Raw genomic sequence first — 22,786 nt, forward strand, 5'->3', positions numbered from 1 at the left:
GTACAAAATTAATACCAGATTTTGTGTAATACTCCAAAACTTGCCACTTAGTACCGGAAAATTTCGAGGTCGATCGTCCTCTGTGGCCCCATTCTCAAGATATTGAACTGTTTTTCATTATTTTTCCAGACACGTTTTTAGATTATTATAGTGTGGCATCATATTTACTGAAATTTGTTGTCAAAAAGATGTATTTTAAAGAATATAGACCATAAAAAACAAAGTCTAGGATACGGCAACTTGCTCGTGTTGACAAATTTACTGTATGGCAACTTTTTTTCAACTGTAAGGCAACTTGCTAATTTCAGAATAGTTATTTACCGTCCTTTCAAAGAAAATAAAGTATTTAAAAGGTACCCTTTTAAGTTAAACTGTTTTTGTCCTTTTCAAGTTTTTACTTCGTTTAAAATTTTGATTTGACTGATAAATTTTAAAAACTGTTAACTGTTTTCGACCAACTGTCTGTAATCAGATTTTCTGTTTTGTTAAAATTTGCAATGTTGTTAACTGTTTATTTGAAATTGAGATTCCTGTTATCTGTTACTTTTAAAATACTTAAAATGTTCACTGTTTTTGACATTATTTTCTCTGTTAACTGCTCTTAACTGTTTTTTACAAGAATCTTTTTAAAATTTGCTGTCCATCTCCTTCTTTACGTTGCTTCCGCAAAGGAGTGACATATTCAGCATATATGTAACTGTTCATGTCTTTAAAATATTTTGAGTATAGTAAATCCTTGATAAAATTGAGAATGGAAATGAGGAAAATGTCAAAGAAACAGAAGCCCGACCAAATAGAAGAAACATCCCAACGCAACGAGAAAATTATGCACTAGGGTGGATGTGAATTCACAGATAGGAAAAAAACTTAGAACTGACACTCATAATTTTTAAACACCCTCTTTCCCTTCCTTCCTAATAAATAAGGCTTACTATTTGAGTTATGCATGTGTATATTTATGGAAAGAGAATCGTCCATAGATTTGATTTCCAATAGTAATAATGGTGAAATATTATCTTTTTTTGTGTGTTACCATGGCAACAATCAGCATTTATTTGATACCAAATATTGCAACATAGGGGGTTGAACATGTCACAAAGATCTAAAAAGTTTGGTCGAAAGGAAAATTTCAATTTTCAATCAATAAGAGTGATACCTTTCCTGAAACCATAGACATATATCTATCAAAAGGTTAAAAAAAATCATATGCATTTCTGCTGTTTTTTCCATAAATTGAATTGAAAAGATCGAGCGTCAAATCTTTGTTGAAAAACAATTCAAAATTTCTAAATCTAAATGTTCATATAAACCCACTAGGAAGGCTATATTATTATTCAACTACCTAAATATCAATTCAATTGTACAAAAACTTTTATATTTAGGAAAATTTACCATGGCTATAATGCGAAACTAAACTTGTAACTGTGTATTGATATACCTGAAGCTGTCTCCTACGTGAGCAATCATTTAACTACAAAAAGGGGGTAAAAGTTCAATGTTTGTTTCTTGAAACATATAAATGAACCAAAATTTAAAAAATGAAATAAATACAAGACTATATACAAATGTAGCAAAGGTTACGGACTCAAGTTGGGTCATGCAGGTGCAACAAATGCGGCAGTGTTAAACATGTTTACGGATATCTCATGCCCCTCTTTATACGTCTAACCAATGTAGTTATATATGCCTTCTATTTGTAATGTATCCAAAACGTTAAAAGGAAAGGCCACTTCTTATCCAGCTAAAACCCTAGTCAGTCCTATAATGAAAATAATTCAGATGTATATGGAATGTTTGATAAGTTATATTGACCCAGAGTACCTGGACGGAATTGTGAAAAATAAAGTACCTTTTCAATTTGCAATTCGTAAAATAACTGAACAGTGTGGCCTGGTAGAAAAGGCCGAAAATGAGGACTTGGTTCTCAAATTGATGTCAAATTTGCTAGTCTAAGACTTCAGAAATGTAAAGATGGACCAAGGCTTTTTTTATATCAGCTCAGAGTTATTAATTGGGACTTGGAGATAAAAGAGCGCTTCAATTTGTGACACCTTACATGCTACTTTCTGATTTATACCCTGGTTTTGATGATTTAAAATAAAAGTCAGTAAACCTTCGTAATTCCTAATACAAAAAATAAATCATGAAAGCAATTAGTCGTATGAATACCCTGACTAAGATGTAACCATAATTTATAAGAGCCCCCCGCCATCAAAATAAATAATGTTCGCGCCCTATAGTATTCACTCATTCTATCTGTTTGTTACACTTTCCTACGTCATGATGATAACTCAAGTTTGCTACGACTGATTGACATAAAACGTTTACTCAACAATATACATAACCAGAAGAAGCCTCCTTTTTGCTGTTTGAAATATTTTCGATTATTCATGACATAGTCCTTTTTCTTGGAGTCAATTACTCCGTCTGCTTTTCCATCCGTTCAATTGTCTGTCCATCTGTCAATAAAAAAATATGGTACTTGCGTGTGTCTTCTGAAAATAAGTCAGCTTTATTAAAGATTCCTTATGGAGCTTGGCATTCCTGCGACTTTGTACAGTGGTTTTCAAACTTTTGAATACATTGAAGATATGCACTTCCCCTTTTCATTGCTATTGGGTTCGTTTGGAAAAAAAGGGTAAATTAAAGTTGCTGTTTACTCTTATCAGCATTTAAAATTTGTTGTTAACTGTTTTTGCCAAAATCGAGGTGTTGTTAACATGTTAACGGACCCCCTACCCTCCCCCATCTAATTATGCATTAGATAAAATGCATTAGATAGAAATACCATTTGACAGCATTTAAGATGTATGCAAATTATATATTTTCAAAAAGAAACTGACAAGAAAATTAATTCGAAATGCAATTCACGATTTGTTTCTCCTTACTTTCGATGAAAACAAAGTATTTTCTTAATTTTGTCTGTCCGATTTAGGCCGTTAGTTTTCTTGTTGAGTCCTTCCACATTTTTCTGTCGGTGCTTTTTATAGCCGACTATAACATGTATAAGGTACGAGTTTTCGTTGTTGAAGGCCGTACGATAGCATATAATTGCTTGCATACACTTGATTTTATCCTGATGGATAGTTATCTTATTTGCTATCATACCACATCTCCACTGTTTTTATCTAAAAAAAAAAAAGCTAGCACCAAGAAAAGATGAATGGACGATTTATTTTATTGAACTTACACAATCTCAACCTAACAACAAATAAGACAACAGTCGTTAGTAGTATAACGATATATAAATGTATTTAGGATAATATGGTTGAAAAATAACTTCTTGTACAAAATCGAAAAGCGGTACGCAACGAGGCCTTCTGAACTAAATTAACGGCATATATTTAATAATATTTGATAAGTGTGACATTTTGTATATGTGTAAGCCTGTAAAGCTTTGATATCAACGATATATCGTCACTTGATATTATCTAAACAGTGATTAATTTCCTCTTAAAATTATAATATATATAATTGCAGGACGCCGTACTGACAAAAATTGTTATTTAATTTGCAATTCGCCGTACAACGTCCTGCAATTCGCCGCACAACAAACAAACAATGTTTTTGTCCATATTCTTTAAAAAACATGTTTTTGACAACAAATTTCAGCAAATATGATGCCACACTATAATAATCTTAAAACGTGTCTGGAAAAATGATGAAAAACAGTTCAATATCTTGAGAATGGGGCCACAGAGGACGATCGACCTCGAAATTTTCCGGTACTAAGTGGCAAATTTTGGAGTATTACACAAAATCTTGTATTAATTTTGTACTTATCTGCCTAATAATTTAAAGAATTATATATCAGAAAATCATTTCTTAAGCGGCACCCTCATCAAATGAGAGGAAATGCTTTAATTTGAATGAATTCTTAACTTGTTTACCTTTTTTTCTATTTCTCTCCGCTTCGTTAGTACCCAATTTCCGGTGGCGATGATACACAGTGTTCATTGGTTTAGTCGAAACTTAGTACATATGTTCATTAAAAAGTAAACTGTTTTAAAACATGATGGTATTTTGAACTGAACACAGTGTGCCACGGGGGAGGGATGCCCTTTACCACATATTTTTGTTTTCTAAATATTAAACATAATGTTTTGTAGGAGATAGAAATACAACGTCGTTTCAAACTGTGTCAACAAGCGTGGAACAAAGCTATGTTCATTTAAACATGTCAAAAGAGAAAGTACATTCGGGTAAGATAAAAACCAATAAGAATGTGTATGCCTTTTGTATAACTAACTACTAACTCCCTTCTGTGCCCTAGGATAAACATTTTACATGCTTTAGGAATAGAAAAATTGTAAGTACAACTTGTTCTTTGAATTTGTTGATGTTTAAGTGTTTGATAGCGAATTCAATAAACACGTTTCTATTAAGAGAACGACCTTTTAACTTGAAAAGGGAGGGGTTGGTTGGGGTATGTTTTTTTTAATAAAATACATTGTATCCTGATTTCCAATTTGTTGAAGAAGAAAATATGTGATAATACACGAACCGATTACCGCCCCTTCCCCATCAAGTTAAATGGTTGGTGGCTCCCTAAATGTCAAATCAATAAATATCACAGACAGAACTACTGAATCTCCACAGTTTTTGAGATCACCTCGATTTTTTGTGATGTTCTCGTGCCAAATCTTTAGTTTTTTGTGTTGCAGCAGTTTTCGTTGTGTAACAGTTGTGTTTTGTGAATGCTGGTTTCTCAATTTGAGTTTTCTTTTTAAGATACTTGGACATGGGGGGAGGGGGGGGGGGGCTTAAATTTAGTTCCTTCTCTTCGTACACTTTTAGATACTAGTAACCGATTTATTGTGCCTTAACACCAGTGTCTAAGGTTAGAGTGGATGGTTAGCGCCTTCAAACATGTTTACCCCCGCAAAACTTTTATATAAACTGTCCCAAATATATAACTGTTCCTATTTTTCATCTCGAGGTCAATAATGGGAGACTATGGTCTTGAGGAAACGATGATAGTCCGTCGGACGGGGACGATGAATGGCTGACCCGTGTTAAGAGAGAGCCATATCTCTTGCACGTTAAAGACACCCTTGTAGATTTCGAAAAAGAGTAGGCTAATGCCGCTACAAGGCAGCACTCGCACCCGCAAAGTGGAAAGGGATTAATATAATTTGTAAAACTTGTTTCCCAATCCACTATAAATAAATATGTTTAAACTAATGGGAGACTACAATGTATACGGTATAGGTTTTTATCATTGAAGGTAGTATGGTTGCCCATGGTTGCTGACATCCATTTTATTTTAACCTTTGTGGATATTTGTCTCATTGCATCCATACCACATTTCCTTATTTTAATTGTTGTGTCCAAATTATGAAGTTTAACTCTTTTTTGCAATTTTATTGATGTCTCTATCATACAGACAATAACTAATTTTGTTTGTGTGTATACATATACTCAGTAATATGATAACAGTTATAATTTACCGGATTGGTTTATTTCATTTCAGAATTGTCGATAAAATATATATTAGCATATACATCAGCAGCAGTTGGTTGTTTCGTACTTGTAATTGTATTAGCTTTCTATAAATGGAGAAAAGTATATGAGAATCATACAACAATCAGGGCTTATCGAATAGTTAATATTGATCCACCAGAAGTACACATTAGAGGCGAAGCTTTGTACGAAACTATCGATGTCAACAAAATGATTCAAAATAGCAATCTCGTTTTTGATCCTGAAAATAATAACAAGGACTTAACCAGTGGAACTCACGAGGATACTATTTCATTGGGGAATGCAGAATGTTTGAATTCATATTTGGAATTTGTGTCAGAGTTGAATGAAGCAAATGTCTCCGATTGCTAATTACAAAAGTACAAATCAAATAAGAATCTTGGACAAAAACAATGAAGCCATTGAATTTAAGTATCTCTTTGTTGTGTCATTGCTAACTTTATAGAAATATAAATCAATAGAAAACCACTCCAAAAATAAAGTCAACAGTACCATACTGAGTCATATGTAGACGAAACGCGCGTCTGGCGTAGTTAATTATAATCCTGGTACCTTTGATAACTATTTACACCACTGGGTCGATACCACTGCTGGTGGACGTTTCGTCCCCGAGGGTATCACCAGCCACGTAGTCAGCAATTCGGTGTTGACATGCATATCTATTATATGGTCATTTTTATAAATTTTCTGTTTACAAAACTTTGAATTTTTCGAAAAACTAAGGATTTTCTTGCCCCCAGGATTAGATTACCTTAGTTGTATTTGGCTCAACTTTTTGGAATTTTGGGTCCTCAATGCTCTTCAACTTCGTATTTGTTTGGTTTTTAACTGTTTTGATCTGAGCGTCACTGATGAGTCATATGTAGACGAAACGCGCGTCTGGCGTATTAAATTGTAATACTGGTACCTTTGATAACTATTCAATTGTTTATGATTTTTTTTCCATACAAAGATTTTCCGTACCTATAGTTATTGAACAAAGATATTCAAATTTCAAGTATCGACCAGTTTAAGTGAACTTGTTTGTTTACTCAACACGAGGTTTTTATTTAAGCATTTCTTAGACAGAAAATATTTTCTGTAACAATGAAACGGTAGCAAAATACAAAAAACAATAGTGAATAGAACGACAAGTCTATTTCATAAATTCCCTTAACATTATAACAGTTTTGCACCATAAAAGTTCGTATAATACAGTAAATAATGAGGGGTCATAAACTTCAACGAAATAACCCCTTTATTATATGCTCATTGTTTCAGATATAATATTACAGCTTTCTGTTGTATATTATAAAACGAAGGTATGAAACATTTTTAAAACAACATTAAAACCCCAGGAACAATGAAATTAAAATAAGAAACTACAAGTTCCGACTATTATTACCGTTATCAAGACCATGTGTAATAGTTGTTTGTATCTGTTGTTACGGCTGATTTTCCTACGTAGACTGGCGTTAGTTTCTTATGAGGTCTGTTAAACTTAAAGTAGTTTTTGCGATTCTTGTTATCAATTTTTGCCGGCTTCGCTAACGCCGAATAATATATAACATTCGCTATTCGGTTATTATGTCCGTCCGTCAGTCGCCCAACCACTTTCTGTTTGCTGGTCATGACATTCACGTCATATTAACTCTTGTTAATAGTTGTCATATTGGCAATCATTAATTATTGATGTAAACTGAGAATTCTGATGTTTGAGGATTTACAAAGAACAGTGTATATAAAGTGCGAATCCAGCTAGTTCATTTTTACTGTTATATGCGGGTATGTCTATTGTAGAATAAAGGATCATGGGAAAACTGTATTTGTTTACGTTTTGAAAATATCAAGTTAAAGGATTTTAAGTTAAGTTTTAACATATTTTCATTGTGATATGTCTTTATAATATACAAACATAGCATTAAAGTTCAAATAAGTGTTATAAAAGCATCATTATATAGCATATCGATTATTGAAAGCGATCCATTTTAACTATAGATGCGATGAATTATCACTGTTAGTGCAGTCATTATTAATGTAGAATTTTCAAAGATGCGAGGAATTTTCATTGTAGAATTATGTGATAAATGCACTTGCAACAAATGAAAAAAACCTTAGTTGATGACTTTAGGATTTATGAAACATGTTTTTTTCAAATTGAAATACAAACTCCTCATTCATTCTTCATCAAATATATAGCTTTTCAAACTTGTAACAAAAGCGATTCTCAAAATGTCATATTGTATTCTTCAGATTACGTTTCTCCTTGATTTTAACTTATATAGGGAATCACTGGAAGGTGACAGCAGCGGGCCCTCTTAGGCAGTCAGTGGGTCCCTACTTATGAAAAATTGTAGATCCGCGAATGGATACTACCGCAGAGGTAAAACCATGCACATTTGGGTTATTGTACGCGAAATGCATGCTACAATTCATGTTTGTTGATTTTACACCCTTTGGAACTCTATGTGAGCTATTTCAGCAACTAGGCAAAAGAAATCCCCAAACTAGATACACGGTTAGATTCAGCATGTCAACGAATTCCAAATATCTATATTAAAGGACTTTTGTCTATAAATTTGGACCCCACAAAATTGAAAAAGGGACCAAAAATATAAAAAAAAAAATGCATGCATCGGATACATTTGTTCTTCAAGGCATGACTGCAACAATAGGATGAATATACAAAAATATCTTATTCTTGGGTCTCATTGGGGGGTTCTGATCCCGGATCCCGCTTACTGTTTTGTCAGATTCCCGTATTCAGCTTATTGTTTTGTCAGATTCCCGTATCCCGCTTATACTATGCAGTTCTAATTTTTATCCGTGTCCCGCTAGACTTCATTTCCCGTTTTTCACTACACAATCATTTGACTTTCACCTGTCACGCTTGCAAAAAATCGGCAATCCGGCGTGACGCTTATACCCAAATGCGACCCACTATTTTACTCTATTTTGACTCATATTAATCCCATTATAAATATTTTAAAAAAGTAGCGTAGATTCTTTTATCCCTTTTTATCCCGTCTCGTTTCGTTTTTGAGCCATATATACATGTAGATGTCGTATGTGACAATGAGACAACTCTCCATCCGAGTCACAATTTATAAAAGTAGAACAGCAAGTTATAAAGGGCTCCAGTGTAAAACCTTTTAAACGGGAAAACAAAGGTGCAATCTATATCAAGATGTACGTAATTAGTGGTGAAATGTCATGGAAATGGATAAAAAAATTAAGGATAAAGATCCCTATATATACGCTTTATAAGAAACTAAATGGAATACATTTGAAATTAATGTTATTTCTATTGAATTTATTAGAGTGTTTTAAAACCAAACTTTCCTCCGTAAGTTAAATTTGATCAAATCTTTCTCTTACTTTATCTATTGTTTGAGCAAGTCGGCTAAATTAAGGCTTTACAGCTAATTTCCTAATGCATGTAAAGCAAAACTTTGGTTGGCTTGCTTTGTTTGTATAATTGTTTATACAAACTTTGTAAATAAGATTGACATTTTTAAACAATATGAATAGGCATAGTTTAACCTGTATTTTTAATATTTGAATTAAATTGGGTGTTATCATAATGATTATCAAAAAAAAAAGCAAGCAAGCAAATCAACTAAAGTCTTGCTCTACATGCTTAAAGAAATGAGCTGTAATAGATAAAATAAAATAAAATTATACAGTGAAAATGCACCGCATATACAATAATAATGATTTGCTCCACAGTGAAAATGAAAGAATAGTATCATTATTCGACAGTAAACATGACTAGCATTACGAAATCATCATAGTGGCATTTAGTTAAATATGAAGAAACTGAATGACAAAACATATTCTACGTTATACAACTTTAATAATTGTATTAAAATGAATATTTTTTACTGCAACAACATCTAACCTGTTAGTTATAAAGCACCTGCACGATCTGTTCGTGAAATGTCCTAAATATTCACCTATTTTGGTATATATTTAACAACTGGATGGCTTTAGGCGCGATAAAACCCCGCTCGCATCTCTTACTTTGTTTTATTAGTATAATGTATTTCTGAACATATACATTTTAACTAATTTTCTTGATTTTCTTCAAAAATTAAAAAAAGTTCGTCTGTTTATTTATCATTCTACAGTAGACATTTATGGCATATACAGTAAAAATGATATTTTAGGATCCGCACTTTACATACACTGAAGAAGGCGTCGTGTAATAATTCCTCCCTCAATAATGAATCAAGGACTTATTGTTAATTTCGATTGATATAGAGAGCTAACCGATTTAACTATTATTTTCGAGTCTTATACTCATCAGAAAGCGATAATATAAATTCAGTTTTGACAGCATTAATTCGATATTTTATTTTTCGACCGATAAAAAAACTATACTTTAATATATAACGCCAAGTCCCTTGGTTTTTTTTTCTGATGTTTGTTGAGGGAAATTTCTTTCATTATATACATTCGAATTTAACTCCCAGAGAATATATATGACAATAAATGTACACACATCTTGTTGATTTCGCAAGGTTCCACATATGTTTGCTTTAGCTACACATTTTTTGAAGTTTGGGGTGGCTTATATGCGCTTTATATTAATTGTTGTTTGAAATTCGATATGTATATTATACCATATTTATCGTTTTAGCAGCAGTGTAACTTATTGCTTTTTTTTACGATAGTAGAGGGGCATTATGTTCTCTGGTCTGTGCGTCCGTTTGCCCGTCCGCATCAGGTTAAATTGTTTTGTACAGGTATTTTTTTTATGAAGTTGAAATCCAATCGTCTTGAAACCTATTACACATGTTCCCTATGATATCATCTTTTTAATCTAAATGTCAAATGAGATTTCTACCCCCATTTCCCGATCCACAGAACATAAAAATGGAAGTGCGAGTGGGTCATCCGTGTACTGGACACATTCTTGTTGTTTGTTAAAATGGATTCAGTTTGGAAGTGCTTTGAAGGGCGTCTTAGAAGTCTGCAACTAATACCAGAGGCGTTTTACAGATAACAAAATGCACCGATACATTTAGCCCTACGATCATTGTTGATATAAGCATACACATCATGCCAATCACCACCATATCTTACTACAACTGCTTTCTTGTTACTTTCTGTGCTTTACGTTGGGAAATATTTAGCGTTCCATGAACTATTAGGTATTGCATTGCAATGCTAGTTTTCTGTGTTGCATAATATTTGAGCGTTCTAAATTTATCAAGTTGATATGTTCTTACAAATTCAGTAACATTTATTTTAGCTTTTTTATTTGAATTTATTTATATTTACGTTTCTATGAAGTAGTTGTTGAGTACCAAGTTTCTCTGTTCTGAACAATGAAACTTGGAGAGAAAAAAGATTGAGCGTATAAGCATGAAACAACAACTTTATTATGATAAAGATATTATTGGATTAAGTACAAAAAAAAACAATTTGTTGTATCTTATTATTAATAAAATAACAATGTATTAGTTTGTAAAAATGCAATTTAAACTGTTCAATACTCACTAAAATAAATAAAGACTATGTGATATGTTAACATATCCGATCATTCTTTACCGGTATGAAACTTGCAAAAAATAAAAATAGCGTACTGAAACATGTCTTAGAATGTATAATAGAGCTGTCTTATATGTCTCTTTCATGAATTATTGTCCTTTATCCATGCTTCGACAACTTTGTGCTTGTTCTGGAATAGCTTTGAAGATAAAAGTATTAACAATGAATTAAATATACACCGAGCATTCGAGTGTTTTAGGAGGCAAGTTATTGTTTAATTAAAATGTATGTGTTTGATGGGGGAATTTAATGTCCGTCAATAAACAAAATTCTAGTCTAAAGCAAATTCTTTACAAATGTTTTTCAACACTAAGATATCATGATAAAAATTAAAATCATTAAAAATTTATACAACACTTTTATGTTTTATAAAATATATTCCAACATCTTTTAAGAATCATATATTATACAAATAATTAAATTGTTCTTTTTCTTTCCGTCCCACACTAGATGTATTGGTAGTTCAAGTGTTGTAATTGATGTATATAAAAGATTTGACAGATTGTCAGGTTATTTTCATCAACGATATTAAGTTTTTAATTATGATATCCTTAGTTTATTGACTATGTAAAGACTATTTTATGGCTCAAATTGAAGGTAAAAATGTAGAATAAGTCTTATCTTGTGTTGTTTTTAATTTGTTAACCTAACTCTGAAATAAAAAGTGATTTATATCAACCTAAAACATTTCATAGTACTAAGCAATTAGTTTACATGGTCACTGAATGCTTTCTCTGCTTTTTCTTTCTTTTTTTACACCTCTTCCGAAAGGCAGAACATACAATAACAAATACAAATCTGCACACACACAAATCATAATTAATTATAAAATAATTCTAACGCTAGCAATGATGTTTGTTTCTGATTGTGCAAATGTAATCTTAAAATATACACTCACTTATGTCACTTACTTTATACACATTCAAAATTAAAATACAGTAAAAGCTTCAGTGTAAAACAAAACTATAAAGAAAATAACTCACATGTTAGATACTAAAGACCATGACATCTAATAAAAAGACATTATATTTAACTATAAATTTTATGGAGTGGCTTCAAAATAAGGTTCACAATATTAATTGAAAATTGTTCTTATTACTTGTAAAATATTGATGATGCTAATTATAACCAATAAAAATATAAATAATTAATAATGTTTTCTCACTCCAGATTAAAAGAGAGAACTGTTTCTTCCATATGGAACATAAACATGAAAAAAACATGGGGTCCTTTATTATGTTCATATCAAAACGTGAACCTATGACCAATTGACCATATAGACAGAAAAGGATATATCGTAAAATAAAATAGGGTTACATGATAAAAAGAAATTTTATACAGAGATGACTTATGCATTTATGTTAAGATATAAAATATATGAAACCAAATCGTTAATTTTTGTTTCATTGGCATTCATTGGAGGTACTTGACTGTGTACACAAAAAAGCAGTTAAGGAAAACCATTGCCTATATTATAAAGCTATACGAAAGAAGTTTTTATGGTTTCAGAGAGCTAATTTCATGTGGAACATTGTCAAAACAACACTCATGGACGAAATTATCATAAATTAGCATAGAGAAAATCAAAAGAAAATGAAAATAACATATTGCTAACAATATTTTATTTTATCTTTATTTTTTATTTAACTGTTTTTTATTCAACATACAACGTGATTGTAACTTTAAATATTGTAAATACAGATTTTTACTAGAATTAAATGTGAATATAAAGTTTTAAAAGTGTCTCATAAGTCAATTTCATGGGTGGGTATTGATTGAATGTTGTAACTGTTGATAAGTATAGTGTGTACTTTATTACGTAAATTACTATGTGACACTATGATAAAATTTTATTTTATCTTATCTTATCGCTTACAAAAGAAAATAATAACATACAAAAACAGAAAAGTATAAAAACTATGACATTCTCATTACTAACAAAAGGTCAATACTAAGTACTAACTAAACATATATAGTATGCTTGTAAGTTGATATATCAATATACATATAAAAAAGAAGATGTGGTATGATTGCCAATGAGACAACCGTCCACAAGAGACCAAAATGACACTGACAGTAATTAACAACTATAGGTCACCGTACGGTCTTTAACAATTAGCAAAGTCCATAGTTTTTGAGAACTTAAACTTGTCAATGATAAAGCTATGAAAATTCAAGAGCCTAAATTACAATGGCACATATCGGGGAAACCATCACACTGACCTATATATTTTTGGTTCCTTTATTAATTCCCTATCATTATATGCTAGTGTTATGAAAAGCTTGTAATTTTGAAACTGAGTAGCAAACCTCTTTGAAATGTATTATATGGCTAAAAATATTTTGCTTTAAGATATCATTCAAGATGAATGATAAGATGATTATGTTCATGTCAGTAAACTATCAATTCAATCTCTTCGCTCATATCTAAGTTCAGCATGTCGAACTTGACAACAAAGTGAACACAAATTGCCCATTTGCACTTCAATGTGAGGATTATGCCGTATCTTTCATTTGTCTGTATTATCAAATCGAAACATTTTCATTATTTTTAAAAACATTTTAGGAACCACCAAATGAATCTTAGCATAACTCCCCTTTTAGATAATAAACATGTAAACCTTGGTATTTAAGTCCATGGTGCAGATTGTATAAAGGTATCAGGGAAACTTGGAATACATGAACTTTCATATCAAAGTGAAAATGAAAACTGGGCTCGGGAATACGAAAACGCGGATTGATTTGGCATAGCGGCCGACAAATGGCAGAAAGAAATGTCACTTTCGATGTCGCTGTCACTGACCAAATTCATAACTTCATCATCGTCATCGTCCTCATCAAACTCATACTCTTCATCATCTTCATAATCTTCATAATCGTCATAATCCTCACAACCTGTGAACATAATCGCTGCCATTTTAAATAGTTTGTCCATATTTTGACACCTTTTTTAAACTCAATTTGCGTTATTAGTCCATCACTCTCAGTGCATTGTACGTTTCCACCATGCTCTTGAACTAACTCCACAATCTCTTTATTCCCACTTTGAGAGGCATATATCATAGCTGTAAATCCATCATTGTCTTTGATATCAACGTTTGCTCCTTGACATAATAAGAATTCAGCTGTATCTTTGTGTCCAAATCTGCAAGCAATTTGCAAAGGTGTCCAGCCATAATTGTCTACTTTATTGATATCGGCGCCATGAACGAGAAGTTGTTTGGCAACATCAGTGTGGCCTCTACTACAGATAATTTCTAATGATGTCTGTCCTTGATTATCGACATTGTTAACATCATCAACCTATGTCAATAAAAGGTTAATCAAATCAATGTGACCACCTTTACAGGCAGACATTAAGCATGTGCATCCTTTTTTGTCAGCCACATTTACATTAGCATCATTTTCGATCAAAATCGAAACTATTTCCTTATATTGTTGTATTGGACTCGGTGTTTGTGAATCAGTTATGGTTTTACACTTATCAACACATGCTTTTAGAGGACTACATCTGTATTTGTCAACAATATCAACGTTCGCGCTGTTGTTTACTAGGACTTTCACTGTTGAAGCCTGACCATGATGACATGCAGTTCTTAAAGCTGTCCAACCACCCATATCTGTCATGTCAATATCTGCTTGGTATTTTAAGAGTAGTTTTACGATTTTATTATGTCCATTTTGACAGGCAGACATAAGAGGGGTTCGTCCTTTATTGTCTGTTTTATCTATTTCAGCGCGCATCTTTAATAATAATGCGACTATCGCTTCGTTTCCATCTCTACATGCTGACTTCAATGGTGCCCAACAGTTATTGTCACCTTTATTGATTTCTGCGTCATTTTGAATCAGAATATTGACAACGTCTTCATGGCTACCGTTACAAGCAATCCTGAGAGGTGTAAAGCCATGGCTATCGCACAAATTAAGATTTATTTTCGTATCGATTAATAGACGAACAATCTCAAGATGACCATTTTCACATGCTGCCATCAAGGACTTTAAGCATTCTTTTTCGTATTTACTGGCGTATGTACCTTTGCTAATAATGTATTTTACAACTTCAAGGTGACCTTCTCTTGACGCAATTGAAAGTGCTGATGTTCCTTTTCTATTAACTAATGTGATGTCAGCATCAAATTGTATTAATGTTGTTATGACTTCAAAGAAACCACCCTCACAAGCCATCATCAAAGGAGTTTTACCTTCCTCATCACGTTGATTTGCATGTGCCCCATTTTGCAAAAGCATTTTAACACATTTTGCATGACCACCTTTACATGCCAATCTGAGCGCATCCCATCCAAATTTATTCTTTAAATTAATTTTTGCCCCTCTTTTAAGCAGTGTTTCGATGATATCAACATACCCTCCTTGACTTGCGAGCATAAGATAACTGTTTTCATCTAAATCGACGGCATCAATGATTTTTTCATTTTCTATCAATAAATCAAATATTGACTTAAAGCCACTCCTACAGATGTTTAAAATAAAATGTCGGACGTCTGTTTTTGTTCTATCGGACAGCAATTTTCGGATGTCGTCTTCCAAGAGTCTATCTAATCTGCTCCTTAAAAGGTATTCTACCACTGCATAATTTTTAGAATAGCATGCAATGGACGATGCAGTTAATCTATCCTTTGATTGTTTATCTTTGTTCGCCCCATTTTTCAACAGTAAACTAATGATTGAAACTGTACCTCTTTGACATGCAAGCATCAGAGGCGTTATTTCAAGATTGCTTAATGCATTCACATTTGCATGATTGCGTAACAAGATTTCAGCTATGTCTGTATACCCTCCAAGACAAGCAAACATCAAAGCTGTAAAACCATCACTATTTGCCAAGTCTATGTTAATATTTTTAGTAGTAATTATCTCAACTATTTCCTTTTGGTTCATCTTACATGCATGCATCAAAATAGTTAGATCTTCAATCAAATCATCTAAATTAAGTGGTGTACTATGATTTATGATAAATTCGAACAGTGCCTTGAATCCTTCTTTACTAGCTTTTGTCAAGATGTCATGACTAGATTTATTGATACTGGTACTCATCAGATCTGTCTGTGTTTTATCAACTCCTTGTTCTATCAAGAAGTTTACAACATTCCATGCCTCATACTGTATTGCAAGAGAAACAGGAGAGGCTTGCATTTCAGATGCAACATTTATACTGGCTCCTTTTGCAACTAGTATTTTAACTGTCTCTAAGTCTCCCCTTTGACAGGAATACATAATTGGTGATTGACCGTGCATATCAACCTTGTGAACGTTTGCTCCAGTTGAAACAAGTGACTGTATAATTCGGGCATGTCCCTTGCTTGTTGCAGCTGTAAGAGGTGTGTATCCGTTATTGTCCACTGTGTTCAGATATAAACTACGAATTTCGGATACGTTTTTACTTGATTTTTTGAGAAATATGTCAACATTTTGTTCCTGTCCAGTTATACATGCATTTGTTAAAGGAGAACATCCACGCCCGTCTGGCTTTAACATGTCAGCACCTAGCTCAAGTAGGTATGTTAATGTTTCCATGTTCCCACCTTCACAGGCTTTTGTAAGAGCAGAAAAACCTTCCGCATCGTTGTGTTCAATAAGATTTCTTAAGATGAGACTGTCTAGATCAAATGTTATCCCTTTCTTTAAAAATATATCCAATACATCAAATTGCCGTGTTGCAATCACCATCTTGAAAGGAGGCATGTTATCAATGGTTTTTGAAGGATCATTGTGATTTAGATCTAATAATACTTCAATTACAGGAATATGTTTATCTTCACACGCTTGCATTAATGATACAGCGTTTTGGTCAGCTCCACAATGAATTAAAAAGTTTGCTAATACATTGTTACTATTTCTAATGGCAAGAAGGTAAGGGTTCCAGCCATCTGGGGCAATTTTATTTACATTGGCTCCAGATTGAATAAGCAGAGAAATTACTTCCGAGTTTTGTGCTTCACAGGCGCTTAGGAGAGGAGTGTAACCATATTCATCTTCAATATCCATTATAGCTTCAGCTTTGAAAAGTGATTCGATAATAACTACATTCATCCCGTTGCATGCAGCTTTTAATGGGCTTATGCCATTATTGTCTGTTATATTTATATCAACGTTATGCTGCAGTAATACTGAAACATTCTCTGTCCGACCATACATAATCGCCTTTAAAAGCGGAGTTTGTCCAATATGGTTAGGTGTATTGTAATTAGCACCACATTCCAGCAACTTTTCAACTATTTCCTTGTCACTGTGTATGCATGCTATGATTATGGGAGTATCCCCTATCGGACTAGAATAATTGACATTCGCTTTGCACTCTATTAAAACACTGATCACTGTGAAATTTCCGGTTTTGCAAGCAGTCATTAGTGATGTCCATCCATCATTATCAGCTTTGTCAACATTAGCATTGTTCTGCAGTAGTGTTCTGACTATTTCATGATGACCATTGACAGAGGCAGTTTTCAAAGGTGACGAACCTTCATTGTCTTCTTTGTCTATGTTAACATTATTATGTAAGAGTAATTTTACCATTTTCTCATCACCTCCTAAACATGCAGTATGTAATGGAGTGCACCCATCACCAGCTGCCAAATTTGCATCAGCATTGGAATTGATTAAGAATTCAGCAAGACAAGCATTTCTATTTTTGCATGCAATAATAAGGGGAGTAAATCCCCTATTGTCAATCATATTTATTTCTGCGTCATTTTTGACAAGAAACTCTATCACTTCATACTGGTCATTGTGACTTACTTCAATCTGTGGGATAATGTTTTTAAAATATATTGTACCTGTATCTTTCTCTACGATCATTTCTTGTGCAAACTGACAGGCTGTCATAAGTGCCGTCACCCCATCTTTGTCCTGCTTGTTAACCTCCGCTCCAGTTTTGATGAGCTGTGATACTATTTTGACATTTCTTTTTTTGCATGCTATTTGTAAGGGAGTAAAACCATCCTTATCAGACAGTATCGACATTTGAGCCTTTTTCAAGAAAGAGACAAACCGCTTGATCGTTGTTTTTGTTACATGCGACACTGAGTGGTGTCCTTCCAATATCATCATCGAGATCAATGTTTGCCTTATTGTCAAGGAGTAGATTAAGGACTTCATTATGCTCGGTCTGTGCTGCAATCATTAATGGCGTCGTTCCATCCTTGCTCTTGTAATTAAGATTTGCCTTTTGACAAACAAGATGTTTTGCGATCTCTAAATGTCCCTTATAACAGCATGACATAAGTGGAGTATATCCACATTTGTCAGCTTTATCAATTTCAACTCGGTTCGTCTGCAACAAGATTTCAACAACCTGGATTTGTCCATTAAACGACGCCCATTTTAAAGGTGTCCATCCCTTATTGTCTGCAATGTTGAGATCTTTATTTTCTTCCGTTATAAGAAGTTTAACAATACCAGTATCTCCTGTTGAACACGCACGAATTAGCGGCGTCACTCCTGTAACGTCACGGACATTTACATTTGCTCCTAATTTAATAAGACTATGCACTGTTCTGTTATCACTATTCCTGCACGCATTGACTAAAATGGTATTGCCAAATTCATCTAATTTTTCTAGATCAAAACCTTTGTTTTTCAGTAATGTGATTATATTGGTTTGTTTTTCTTCATATGCTAAAACCAGTGCCAGTCTCGAATCATTGTATTGAGTGCTAAAAGACGTTATTTCCTTTTCTAAAAATAGTGAAACTATATTTTCATGTCCACCAACACATGCATATTTAAAGGGCGACATATTTCTACAGTCAGGCTTATACATGTCTGCACCTTTATAGAACAGCAACTGTACTGTTGAGTGCAACCCATAATAACATGCTAACATCAACGGCGTAGTACCCTTTAAATCAGCTCTATCAATGTTGGCACCTTTTTCAATCAATATTTCAGCTAACTTTGAATTTTTGTGTAAACATGCAACGCCTAATGCGGTCCATGAGCAATCCGATATTTTGTTTACGTCATTAACTTTGTCTAAGAGCGATTTTATGATTGGAAATGGATATTCTTGATCGATTGAAATCCTGAACAGATCACAAACTGTTTTAACTCTAATGTTATCATGCAAATGGCCTAACATAATTGACATGATATCTTCATATCCTTCGCTACATACTGCTATCAGCATTGACCTTGACTTTGTTCTAATGACCTCAATTTCAAGAAGTTCCCTTGAATTTAATATGTCAATTTCGCCTGTCTCCAATGATTTTGTCATGTATCGCACGAGTAAATCTCTATACAGGGGATGTTTCATTTGTTTGGAATAAAATACACTGGTATCTTTTCGCGACATATCATAAAGTACGCGTTCAAAATAATGTTTTTCCTGAGACTTTTTAACTTTTATCAAGCTGCCCGATAGTTCACCCAGTATGGACTCTAAAACTATTTTTTCATAAAAAAAATGTCCTTCTACATACTGCAAAAAAAGACCCTGCAGTTCTGTATGCCTGCCGAAGTAGCAACAGAGAAAGTTAAACATTGGTTGGGGAATTCGGAATTCATTATCCTCTTTAATAACATAATTACCAGAAATACCCCGAAAGCTTTCAGTGACTTTTTGACAATCAATTGAATATTTTCGACAAATCTGTTCAAATCTTACAGTTTCCTGTGCCGTTTCGTTTTCTTTAGAATGCGAACCACTTGATATATAACCATTACGTATAACTGTTGTAAACAACGCACAGTGTTTTGGCCTATCATTTAGAAACCAATCGTCTAATTCTTTCGTGTAAGACCTTTCTTTGTTAGAGAATTGCTCACTCCCAAACAAGACTGTATAGTCGGGTGCTAAAAATGTTATAAGATTATCAAAAAAGGACCCTGAGTAAGGAAATTTCCAAAATACAGTTGGGGTAAAAGTTATCATGATTTTTGTCTGATCTGTTTGTAACATTTGTTTAAAAGTTTCGTCAGTTTGAACCATATACTCGATGGTGGTTTTTAGGGGTAATTCGCGACCACATGGATCTTCTAAAATGAACAATTGATACCTATCACCCTTATAGTGATGTACAATTTCCAAAGGACTTTTACAAGGTAATATAACATATCGATTATTTCTTTCTACAAACAGAAGTGCATTATGATGTAACACATCGTCTACTTCCTTTTTATCTGATCCCACAAGTGCCACACATGATGAGTCTTGTAACTGCCTTTGTATGTTTTCATCAACATCTGTTTTACATAAACTTGCTTCATGTTTTTTCCAGGTCCCGATTTCTAGCTTGTGCAAATCTGTAAAAAAATATATGTATATATGTAGGTAGGTAGATAGGTAGGTATGAGGGTTAATAACTAAATTTTAACAATCACAGAAACGCACTATCATCTAACATTTGCAATATTACACTGTATTTTATAAATCTAGTTATATAAAGGATTACATATAACATAATTTGCATAATATCATTATCAAATATTATAGTATACCTTTACACGAGCAGCTATATTGCTCCTTTTTCATAATTTTTTCAACATTTGGAACTGCTTCTTGTACTTTACCTCCACCAAGTCTGAATACAGCCTAAGATAAATAAAGCATTGAAACCATCAGTAAAACGAGATACACAATTGAATGCATACATACTCATTATAATATGATGTACAATAGTCAAGGCGTCATTATGCATGTTAGGGGAAGATAATAAATCCTCAATTTCTCGGAATTAGAAAGTGAATGCTTTAGTCTTGTTGTGAATACGATGTTTATTGTTTTACGTTCTTCAGTGGCAAACATTTCATACCTGCTCTGTGCGGTCTTAGCTATGACATATAAAAAAGACAAATAGTATATTTAAGAAATAATTCATGGGGGCTTGAATATATCGTGATTTTACCACAGGTTGGCCTTTTATGACAAATATTTTACCCAAAGCGATAGCAAATATTTGCCGTTCCCATAAATCAACGCACTTTTAAATTGGCGTAAAAGAACGGAGCAAACAGAACTAGTGACATGCTTAAACTATTTACAATAACGTATTTAGATAGATTTGGATGAATTTTAATGATAATGTACTCTTCTTGTATAAAAAAAAATGGGCGCATACCACATTTTAGCATTGGTTGTTTACGTTTCCTTGTTGTGATGATTTTCGTTATGAGAAGCGTGTATTCTCCAGTAAAATACTTAAATTATTGCGTCATCATTATATGACGTCGGGCACTTCATTCATAAAAAACATATGACATGGGACAACGATCAGACAGCCACTGCAATTTATTCATATTTTACGACGGGTGTGTACTCAAAGCGTTTGAAGGACGTCATGTTTGAATAACTATTATGTAACAATTCTATTTGAATATATCTGAGGTTAAAGATACATTCATACTCATAGATTGCAAATAAACTGAAAACGCCTTTGCTAAAAAAGAAACAATGTTACATTTCATTTAATAACTGATAATATATTTCTTTCACCTGAAGAGCATATACAATAATTGATTAAACATTGTTAGATACTAGACAGTATAAACTATATATAAATCTTCAATACGATAAAATCAGGTAGATTATGGTTTTGCAGTGTCATGACACTAGGATTTTGTTGATTTATAGAACTGAAATAGCATGTATATCAAATTGCCAAAATGAAAAAATCTTGCACACTTACCTGAAAAACAGTTTCCCATGCTCCGACAGGTTCTAGATCTGTTATTGAAATATCTGTTCTTGACAGATAAATTCTTGACAAATCTGCTTGTATACTTGTATCGTTTGTAGATGGCATCTTTTCAAAATCATTTGTCGGAGCCTTCTGTCCATTTGACAATAGCCAAAATCGTAACAGTAGAACAAGCCTGTAATTCATAGATGACTTGAATACTTGATTATCTGAAACACATTAAGTAAAGTTGCCATTCACATAATGTACAAGTTTAAAATTTATGGTACCTAGAAGTATATATTAATGAATACTATACATTATGTACCCATTTTTAACACTTCTGTAACTATTATGAAATATTGGGTAATCTATAGGTTATATTCCACTTAAAACTGCACAAAGCAGATCACTAGATCGGGAGACAGTGCCTAACCAATTGTGAAATTTATTAAAAAGTAAAAACACAAAAATACTGAACTAATCACATGGCAAATTCAAATGACAGAACGTTTACAAAACGAATGGCTTGGCACAGGTATTTTTCATTGTAGAAAATGGTTTTATAGCACTAAACCTGGCTTTACAGCACTAAACCTCACACTTTGATGACAGTCTCATCAAATTCCGTTGTATTTAAAATGATGTGTGTGAAACACAAAAAGAAGCTAAACCAGGCGCCAAGTGATATCGATTTATCATTCATCATGGCAAATTCACACTCAGTACCATTTGAAGATTATAAAAAAATAGTAAAATCACACAGCAGACTTCTTAACTAGTATAAGGTGGCTGGTATATTGAAATATTGACACATCCTTACGGGCAACCAATTCCTTACGGTGACCGTAAAAATATGAATATAAGATGAAGTTTGGATTCCAGTCGTTTTTTCGTTTTCCCTCATAATCTAGTGGAGGGGAGGCAGTTTTTGTTTGAAGTCACATATGTTTGTCTATGACGAGGAAACGATTAAGATATAAATCAAACCATCAACATTAATAAGTAACTTTAATTTCCAATTTGTGGTAGTTGAGTAGCACCGTGACTTTCCGTAATGTGGCATCTCAAACATTTTGTCAAATGGAACGTTTATTCAGTTTTCACCAAAAAGCTCTGTGTTATGA

General features: G+C 33.0%; 1 protein-coding gene across 1 annotated transcript; it reads right to left on the reverse strand.

Moving 5' to 3' along the window:
- Positions 1–14,322: 14,322 nt before the first annotated feature.
- On the reverse strand, positions 14,323–17,865 carry LOC134684664 (serine/threonine-protein phosphatase 6 regulatory ankyrin repeat subunit C-like). Its single transcript, XM_063543968.1, has one exon. The coding sequence runs from the start codon at positions 17,863–17,865 to the stop codon at positions 14,323–14,325; it is 3,543 nt and encodes a 1,180-aa protein (XP_063400038.1).
- Between the last annotated feature and the right edge of the window lie 4,921 nt (positions 17,866–22,786).

The sequence above is a fragment of the Mytilus trossulus genome, chromosome 9 (assembly GCF_036588685.1).
Source record: "Mytilus trossulus isolate FHL-02 chromosome 9, PNRI_Mtr1.1.1.hap1, whole genome shotgun sequence".
Taxonomy (NCBI): domain Eukaryota; kingdom Metazoa; phylum Mollusca; class Bivalvia; order Mytilida; family Mytilidae; genus Mytilus; species Mytilus trossulus.